The following is a 9,846-nucleotide window of genomic DNA, read 5'->3' as shown; positions in this document are numbered from 1 at the left end:
GGGGGGGGGGAGGAGGGGCAGAGGCCCTGGGGGCCAGGGACTCAAAGGGGATGGTGGGGAGGGTGGACACACACACCCTTGGATGGCTGCTTCCTGCAGCACAAGCCCAGGTAGGAGGACCCTCGGGAGTGGAGTTGAGTGCAAGTTCCAGATTACCCAGAGCAAGACTTGGAGCTCTTGTAATGCTCAGAAACAACTAAAGTTGTGAGCACTCCACAGTTTAGGCAGACATGCATGTGTGTTGGGTTAGCCAAAACATTCATTCGGGTTTTTCTGGGCGCTGTTATGGAAAAACCAGAACGACTCTTTAGGCCAACCCAATAATAAAAATGACACCAAAGAAGGCAAAGGAATGATAAAGCTGGGGACGGCAGAAGCAGAGCCAAGGAATGTGGGGCGGGGTCGCACGTAAGGAGATGTCAGTCATAGTTCTCAGGGTGGGCAAGGGTTCCAGGTGATGTTCATATTCTTAATAAAGTCAACTGATGGACGGAGGCCATGCACGGATCAATGATAGCTTTCAACAAACCAAAGATTCCGATGAATTCAATTTTGTGGATCTCCAGTCACTTAAAAATAAGTCAGGGACTTCCCTTGGTGGTCCAGGGCTTCAGAAGTGGTACTTCCATCGCAGGAGGCGCAGGTTCAGTCTCTGGGTGGGGAATTAAGGTCCTGCATGCTGGTGGGCTTCCCAGGTGGCACTAGTGGTAAAGAACTCTCCTGCCAGGGCAGGAGACCTAAGAGACATCGGTTTGATCCCTGAGACGGGAAGATCCCTTGGAGGAGAGCATGGCAACTCACGCCAGTATTCTTGCCTGCAGAATCCCATGGACAGAAGGGCCTACTGAGTTACAGCCCATAGGGTCCTAAAGAGCTGGACGTGACTGAAGTGACTTAGCATACAGGCTTGTTCTGTGTGGCCAAAAGAATTGATAAAGTAAAAATAACAGCCAAATGACTGCTTCCTTTGTGTCAAAGTGAAAGTGTTAGTCGCTCAGTTGTGTCCGACCTTTTGTGACCCCATGGACTGTAGCCTGCCTGCATTACGGGCAGATTCTTTACCTTCTGAGCCACCGGGGAAGCCCCTCTTCATGTCAAGCGTTCTGTTAACTCATTTTCTCTCCGTGCCAATGCTGGGAAGGGGTGTGGCCCCATTTTGCAGAGGAGGAAACTGAGTCTTAGCAAAGCCGCATGAGTTGACCACAGTGATGCAGCTGATACAGCAGCCTGAGTCTGTCCCTGCGTCCCCTGGCCGCAGGCCAGTGCTTCGCTGCGCATGGAGAGGAAGGGCCACACCCCCCTTACCGGCAGTGAGCTGGGCAGCGACTCCTCCCAGCCCTCATCCTGCTCCAGGACCCGGGGGACTGAGGACGACGGCTGCTCAGCGCGGAGCCCTTGGTTCTCCTCCGTCAGGCGCTTTACCTCGTGGCTCAGGCACTTGTGGGAGTTGGCCAGCTCTGCCTGGGGGTGGACAGTTAGGACGAGGCGATGAGGGGATCGGCGTCTCCTGTGAGGCCAGACCCTGAGCCCTCCTCCCAGACACTGGAAGGAGAACCAGGAAGCCCACGCCCTCCTTCTCAGCCGAGAAAGGAAGAAACACCCTTCAGTAAGCGTCTTTGGCTCCCAAGCTCATTATTTTTTTTTTTTTCCCTTGTTTGCTTCAGGGATCTTAGTTCCCCAAGCATGGATGGAACCCCTGGTTCCCCTTGCAGTGGAAGCATGGAGTCCTAACCACTGGACCACCTGGAAGACCCTCAAGCTCTTTCTCCAGCCTCCTCGGATGTTTTGGGGGCCACACGGTGCCAGCCACAAGCCACACTGGTTGTTTTATGTGGTCCCTGGATATTCATTGGAAGGACTGATGATGAAGCTGAAGCTCCAATACTTTGGCCACCTGATGCAAAGAGCTGACTCATTAGAAAAGACCCTGATGCTGGGAAAGATTGAAGGCAGGAGGAGAAGGGGATGACAGAGGATGAGATGGTTCGATGGCATCACCGACTTGATGGATATGAGTTTGAGCAAACTCCAGGAGACAATGAAGGACAGGGAAGCCTGGTGTGCTGCAGTCTATGGGGTCGCAAAGAGTTGGACATGACTGAACGACTAAACCACAACTTTAAAACCTGGGAGACTACACACAAATATCTGGATCTGGCTTCTCTTGACAAATGAAGAGACCTTTACAGGGTCTCCGTTTGCCTGCTGCTCCTTCTGGCCATACACCAGACCTGGTTCAATCATTTGCCTCTCTTGTCTCAAAAAGCATCTGATTTTGCAATCTCTGCTTTTCATCCTCATGACTCTGCAAGCTAGGACCCATTATCTCAATTTCAACACGTCAACGCTGAGGCTCTGGGCTTGTGGGATTAGCTTAAAGATCACTGAGTGTGTGGTGGGCTCTGTCTAAATGAGGTACTGGGTGCCCTGGAAGCCCTCTTATCTGCCTGGTACCAACTCCAGGGCGAAGCCAGAGCGGATCGGGGAGGGGGAGGGCTGTAGGACAGGTGTCTTGACCTTCCACATGGGCCTCAACCAATTCCCCTCCCACTCCTCTTCTGGCTTCCCTGGCCCCGCAGCCCTCACCATCTGCAGCTGAACGCGCTCCTGCGCCTGGCTCACGGTTCCCTGCAGGGTCCGCAGCAGCTGCTCTGAGTTCTGGACCTGAGCCAGGAGGACTTGCATCTGTGGGTGGAGGTGAGGCGAGGGTGAGGCGGGGCCAGAAGGAAGCCGGGAGTAGAGGCCCCCGGGGCTGGAGCTGAGGCCAAACCCACCTGCTTGGCGCAGTCCTCATTGCTCCGTCTCAGGCCCTCCTGCAGCTCGTCCCGCTCCCGGCTGACGCTCTCCAGGTCCTTCTGCAGCTGCCGCCCCTGCCATAGATCCCGGCCTCAGGCTCGACGGCCAAGGGGAGGCCTCCCTCCTCTCCAGGCCTCTCACGCCTTGCCTCCTGCATCTCCCTGGGTAGCACCAGCATCCACCCAGTCATTCCAGCTGAAAGCTCAGGAACGGACGTTGACTCTTCTCTGTCTTCCACTACCCGGGTCCAGACCACCAGCAGGCCCTGCCCGGCAGCCTCCAGAATGAATTCCAAATCCACTGGTCTCCATCTCGGCCGCCACCTCCTGGGACCACGGCCCCAGTCACCACCTTCCTCTAAACTACATCAAGCGCCACCCTTCCAAGCAGCCACCTTGCTTCTCCCCTTGCCCCTCCCCCCGATTATAATCCATTCTCACCCAGAGAGCCCAGTGACCCATGATGAGCTCAAAGTAGAGCAGGCCTTTCCCTGCCTTAAACCCCACAGACGCTTCCCACAGCTCTTGGTCTGAAACACAAACTTCATGGCTGGCCCAGAAGCCGAGGCCGACCTCCTGTGGCCCCTGCCTGCCTTTCTGACCTCATCTCTCTTCCCCTCCTTGGCAGCCTTCCAGCTCCTCAGACACACCACGGTATGTCCATCCTCTGGGCCTTGGAACCTGCAGATCCTTTGGTCTCTGATCTTCAGAAAGCACCTCTCTTGCCAGCTAGGAAGATCTCCTGCCCTGCCAGTCTCTACCTCATAATCCTAATTTTTTTTTAAGATTTTTTTTTTTTGTATGTTGATCATTTTTAAAGTCTTTATTGAATTTGTATAATGTTACTTCTGCTGTTTCCATGTTCTGGGTTTTTAGCTGCAAGGCATATGGAATCTTAGCTCCCTGACCAGGGATCGAACCTGTGGCCCCTGCATTGGAAGGCGGTATCTTCATCACTGGACAATCATGGAAGTCCCTCCACAGCCCTGTTGAGTTCTGTGGTGGGAGTCTCACCCTGTGACGCTGTCTTCCTCATGGGCCCGTGTGTCTGTCTGGGCCTGGCTCCCTCACTAGAGGAAGCTCCAAGAGAGTAGTTTTCTTCTTCACTGCAGGATGCCCGGCTCTAGCTCAGTCAGGACTTGAAGGGAGAGATGGATGGATAGATGCATGTGTGTTGGCAGCCCGCCCTGCCCTCTCCACTCACCTCCAACTGCAGCTGCTCCCACTGGTTGTCTGGGACCAGCTGGTAACCAGGAGGGGGCAGGTAGATGCCTTCGGGGACCAGGGTGCCCGTGGACACCAGAGAGGCTGTCTCCTCCTGCTCGGGGCTCAAGCCCTGGCGGCTGCGGGGCAGGGAGGCGCTGCCGCTGGCCCCCCCACCAAGGGAGAAGGAGGAGATGGAGGCGCTGTCGTCACAGTTGTGGGCGAAGGCCTCAGCCGCTGGGCCCCCATCCTCACTCAGCTCCTCAAGAGGCTCCAGCGGGGGAGATGGGTCCCGGGACAGGAGCAACTCCGTGGAGCCGTGCAGGGAAGGGGGATGCCGGGGCCGTCTCTAGGGAGATGGGGCAGGGAAGAGGCTGAGGGGCTGGGGTCCTGCAGCGCCCCTGCCTCCCTCAGTGCCCCCTGGCCACCCCCTCACCTGGATCTCTTGGATCAGCTCCTCCGCCCTCAGCAGTTTCGCCTTCAGCTCCTCGATCTCCTGCTCCATGGGCAGCACGATCTCCCGCAGCTTCTCCGAGTCCTCGTGGGCCTGGGGAAGGGGAAGGGGCGTTGGGCAGTGACAGGCAGTCTTCCCGACTGCAGGAGCCTCAGGCCTGTCCAGAGCTTTCCCTCCAAGCACATCAGCTCTTCTAATCCTCCCAGGCACGTGCTATCACCCCCATTTTAGAGACAGAAACACAGATGCTCAGAGCAGTTACAAGGCTTACCCCAGGTCACATGGTAGGTGGCTAAAGTCACAACCACCTTCCTGTTGCCCACTTGTAGAGTGACATACTTTTCTCCCCCAATATCATGTGTCCCCTTTTTAAATCATAGAGCCTCACATTTTTAGCTGGGCTCGTGACCTGAATCCTAGAATACCATCTACATTTCTCAGCTTCCCTGTAACTAAGCATGGTCATATGACTAAGTTTCAGCTAATGAGATGTAGGCAGATGTGCTGGGTGTAACTTCCAGGTCAACCCCTCAGGGGGAAAGGCTGTATTTACTCCTCTTCCTCCTCCTTCTGGCTGGCTACAATGCAGACGTGATGGCTGGCGCTCAAGCAGTCATGCTGGATCATGAGGCAGTACGCTACCTATGGCATAACAGCAACATAGGAGGAGCCTGAGTTCCTAATGACTTGTTGAGCTGCTACATCAGTCCTAGAATGTCTACTTCTGAACTCTAATAAAAATAAAAGTGAAAAGTGAAAGTCGTGTCTGACTCTTTGTGACCCCATGGACTATATAGTTCATGGAATTCTCCAGGCGAGAATACTGGAGTGGGTAGCCTATCCCTTCTCCAGCAGATCTTCCAGACATAGGAATCGAACCAGGGTCTCTGCATTGCAGGTGGATTCTTTACCAACTGAGCTATCAGGAAAGCCCAAGAAAAATAAATTTCTACCTCGTTTAAGCCACTGTTGATTTGGGTTTTCAAACTTTGTCCTACCTGTTATGTCTCCCCACACTCCTGTCACCACCATATTGCTGGCTGCTTCTTTTGCTCTCTTTTCAGGTTTGGGATTCTGTTGAACTTGTACAGTCAACAGCCTCTGGACACCTCAACTTGGGTGTTGGACAGGCTCTTCTGTCCTTGTACAGCCAATCTAAACCACCTCACACTGCCATTTCTCCTCTCGTTAGCACCAGGTCAACAATGACCCTGCTATCCACCCAGTTGTCCAAGGCAGAAACTGGCCAGTCATCTATCCTCTTCCAATTCATACAATTTCTGCCTCTTGAGTAATTCAAAAACCCATCTTAGACAAGCTCAGTGCAAACCTCCAAATCTCTTATGTGAACACTGCCAGCAGGTAGGGTAAGCCTGTGTGGCCCACACAAAACACCTCCAATCCCATCTGGAGGCCTGAAGTACATGCTCTGCAGATGCCCGCACAGTGGATGAATGACGGCTGGATGCAGGGCCAGGATCGGAACTTCCTGACTCTGGGCCTGTGCTTCTTTCCACCGTACCTGGCAGATTTAATTTAGCAGAGCCTTCTCTTTCACCACCCTGCGCAACCACTCCCTGAGGAACACTCGGAATCCGAGTATAGTGGCAGCCTCTGCAGGCAAATGGTGGGTTGGAAGCCTTCCTTTCTTGGGCTCCTGTTTAGATCTTTGTCCTTCTCACCAGGAGATTTACTCCATCTCCCTGAGCCTCACATATAAGGTGAGCCTCACATTCTTCATGCATAATGTGAGGTAAGTACCTACCTCACAGGGCAGCTGTGAGGTTCAAATGAGGGAAGATGTGAACTTGCCCTGAAAGGTGAAGAGTTTGGTAATCTGTGTTTCCTATGATTGTTTATGACAGCAGGAATAAAAGTGATGGTATGCCATAGAGATTAAGAATAAAGCTTTAGAACTAGCCTGCCTAGATTTTAAAGTCCCAGATCTGCTCCTTTGTTTTTTTGACTGTGCTGGGTCCTCCTTGCTGCATATGGGCTTTCTCCAGTTGCAGCGAGGAGGGGCTACCCTCTAGTTATGGTGCGTGGGCTTCTCATTGTGGTGGGTTCTCTCGTTGTGGAGCAAGGGCTCTAGGGCTCTTGGGTTTCAGTAACTGTAGCACACGGGCTTAGCTACTCCGCAGCATACGGAATCTTCTGGGACCAGGGATCAAACCCGTGTCCCCTGCATTGGCAGGAGGAGCATTCTTAACCTCTGGACCACCAGGAAAGTCCCAGATCTGCTCCTTTTTATGCGCATAACCTGGCAAGAATGACTAAACGTCTTTGAGCCTCACCTTACTCATCTGTTAAATGGATCTAATGGACCTGTCTTTCACGGGAAAGACTGGGGACACTGAGTCTGTCCACAGTACCTAGTGCGTAAGAGGTATCCTTAAATGTTAGCCGCCCCCCACACATGACTTAACTTTTCTGAGTCATGCCACACAGCATGCTGGATCTTAGTTCCCCGAGCAGGGAATGAGTCTGTGGCCCCTGCAGTGAAAGCAAGGAGTCTTAACGACTGGACAACCAGAGAAGTCCCAATTTTCCCATGCTGAGTACAGGGTTAGCACCTAGAATTATTGCTGAGTGCCCTGCTCCCAGTGACATGGCAGTGGGACATCAACAAACCCTGTGCCCCAAGGTCACCTTTGGCTGCCTCAACATCTTCTCAAGTCCCCGGGGAGGGGGCAAGTAGACTATCCCAACCCCAACCTTTTCCATCTGCTTCTCCAAGGAATCCAGGGGGTGAGCCCGAGACAGCAGCTGCTTCAGGCGCCCCAGCTCCCGCTCCTTCTCCTCACAGTCCTGCTGCTGCTGCTGCCGCTCCTGCTTCAGAGACGTGATCTGGGCTTCATAGCTGCTGATGGAGTCTGGCAGGGCAGGAAGGGCAGAGGAGAGGGAGGGTCAGTACGTCAGCCCTACCTGGGGGCGAACAGGGAGCTTTCCATCACTGCTGCTCTCTGCAAGGCAATTTACTAGAGTGGTGATGACAGGAGGCTTTGCAGTTGGACTGAGAAGATGGCAACCTACTCCAGTATTCGTGCCTGAAAAATCCCCATGGACAGAGGAGCCTGGCGGGCTACAGTGCATGGGGTCGCAAAGAGTTGGATATGACTGAGCAACTGAGCACAGCACAGCAAGGTCCTGGGCAATTTGCCTCTCTGCATAATGTCCTCAGCTAATGATAACCCTGCTGGCTTGTTATAGAATCAAATGACATGATATCGGGAAGGGCTTTAACCCTCTTCCTGGTACATAATAAATGCTAAAGATAGGCTATCTGTTGCTACTAATACATAAGAATAATAAGCAATATCTAATAATAGTGATAAATATTCATTCTGGACCAGACTCTGAACTGGGCTCTGGAAATAGAGAAATTAATCAAACACAAACCCTGACACCAGGAGCCCACAGTCCAATGAGAAAGACAGCCGTGGAAAGTTACAAAGCAGTCTGAGAAGAGCTTGTGAGAGGACCACTCCTGGGCTTGGGGGTCCCAGAAGAAGGAGACCCTCGCTCTGCCTGCCTGGCCAGGAGAGACACCAGCAAGCGGTGAAGGACAGAAAGGACACATTAATTAAGTAACAGGCGCAAAGGCTCACGGGTGAGAAAGTGGATGGTGTGGCTGGGGCATAGTGGACACTGGAAGAACAGCAGTGAAGATGCAGAATGCCATGCTGGGATTTAGAATTCATCTTAACAGGTCAGTGGGAGTTAAAGGTGATGTTGAGTGGAACATGGTCATTTTTCATTTGCATAGTTACTTATTTTAACACGTACTAACATCAGAAGTAAAGGTTCTGTTGTCAGGCTGCCAGGGTTCAAATCTTCTCCTTTCCAGCTATATAATCTTAGGCAAGTTATCTAACCTCTCTGAGCCTCAGAGCTTCCTCTGTAAAACGGAGATGGATAACAGTTCCTGCTGCTGCTGCTACTGCTGCTGCTAAGTCACTTCAGTTGTGTCCGACTCTGTGTGACCCCATAGCTGATGAAGATTAAATATTCATCAAGTATTTAGTTCAGTGAAAGTGTCAGTCGCTCCGTTGTGGCCGACTATGGGAACCCACAGACTCTACCCCATCAGGCTTCTCTGTCCATGGAATTTTCCAGGCAAGAATACTGGAGTGGACTGCTATCCCATCCTGCAGGGGATCTTTCCAACCCAGGAATCAAACCCAGGTCTCCTGTATTGCAGGCAGACTCTCGACCATCTGAGCCACCAGTGAAGCCTGGCACTCAATAAATGTTGGTTATCATTATTATTTAAGACACAGTTTCTTAGACAGATAGGAAGTTCCCTTTAAAATAGATGTGTGTAAGTTTTTAAAAAGTGGATCTATTTGAAGAACAAACATCAAGTAGATTACAAGGTAAGTCATACAAGGAGACAACCACGTTGCACAGATGGGACACGGATGCCTAAAATGTAAGAAATATGGGCCCAGAGAAGTCTGGAGCCAGGAGTGGTCATTAGAAAGGGAAATGGCATGGTGGGATGGGAATTGTAAGAAGTTTAATCTGGAAGCCAAGGTCAAGGCCAGACTATGGAGGGAGACTTTTAAGAAGGCTGAGGCAACAATATGCAGGAGCAGACAGAGAGCTTTACTATAGCGGTGGCCATGGAAGCAGAGGATGTAGGGCTGCTTGGGGAAGCAAGGAAATCAGATAATGAGATTTACAGAGATGAGGCCCAGGGTTGAGTCTGAAGGCCAAAGACTCAAACGAGTTCTCGGGGAACTGAGAAACTGCTCACTTTCAGGGTTGATCAGTCATTAGTGAGGGACCAGAAATGACATGAGGCCAGGGAAGAGGTAGCCTTCTGAGCTAAACTTAGCTGGAACTGACAGAGGTGCTGCTGGAGCCCAGGCTGGGGTTCTATGCAAATTAAAAAAGCACGCTTCTTCTGCTTCTTCCTCGGAGTCCCGAGCCTGCCTGTGCTAGGCAGTCCTGCCAAACTACCCCATGGGTGTAGGTCATGACCCCTTTCTTGTCATGCACTCCCCGTTATGGGGCCGAGGGAGGCTGGGAGGACCACCTGCCTCACCTTTCAGGATGGCTTGCAGCGAGGCCACCTCCTCTTGGCATTGCCGCTGCACCGCCGCCACAGCCTCGGCTTTCGTGCTCTCGCTCACCTCGGCCACAGCCTTCATGGTTTCCATTTCTGCCAGGGCGCCTGCTAGCTCAGCCCGAAGCCGCTCGAGCTCCCCGGACTCAGCCTCAACTTTTGCCCCCTCCTGGGGCTGGATGTCCAGCGCTGTGGAGCACAGGGATCAGCCTCTTTTCTCATCACTCTGATTCCCAATATTCCCAAGGTATCAAATCCTCAAGTGCTGCAACTTAGTACTACAGCCAAGGTCCCTGCACCTTTACCTAACCCCGCCCTGCTCA

General features: G+C 52.5%; 1 protein-coding gene across 1 annotated transcript in view; it reads right to left on the bottom strand.

The window, feature by feature from the left end:
* The window catches only part of RABEP2 (rabaptin, RAB GTPase binding effector protein 2), a gene marked incomplete at its 5' end in the record, with an annotated part of 11,757 nt that extends 2,029 nt beyond the window's left edge, over positions 1-9,728 (bottom strand). The window contains 7 exons of the mRNA XM_010837430.1: positions 1,306-1,461; positions 2,587-2,685; positions 2,775-2,870; positions 4,000-4,347; positions 4,435-4,545; positions 7,168-7,325; positions 9,503-9,728. Coding sequence (XP_010835732.1) covers positions 1,306-1,461; positions 2,587-2,685; positions 2,775-2,870; positions 4,000-4,347; positions 4,435-4,545; positions 7,168-7,325; positions 9,503-9,728 — 1,194 coding nt within the window. The remainder of the gene's footprint in view (positions 1-1,305; positions 1,462-2,586; positions 2,686-2,774; positions 2,871-3,999; positions 4,348-4,434; positions 4,546-7,167; positions 7,326-9,502) is intronic.
* Positions 9,729-9,846: the final 118 nt, after the last annotated feature.

This window comes from Bison bison, unplaced genomic scaffold, assembly GCF_000754665.1.
Source record: "Bison bison bison isolate TAMUID 2011002044 unplaced genomic scaffold, Bison_UMD1.0 scf7180017864072, whole genome shotgun sequence".
NCBI classification, from domain to species: domain Eukaryota; kingdom Metazoa; phylum Chordata; class Mammalia; order Artiodactyla; family Bovidae; genus Bison; species Bison bison.
Note: the sequence above shows the minus strand (reverse complement) of the source record. Positions and strands in the feature narration are given on the sequence as shown.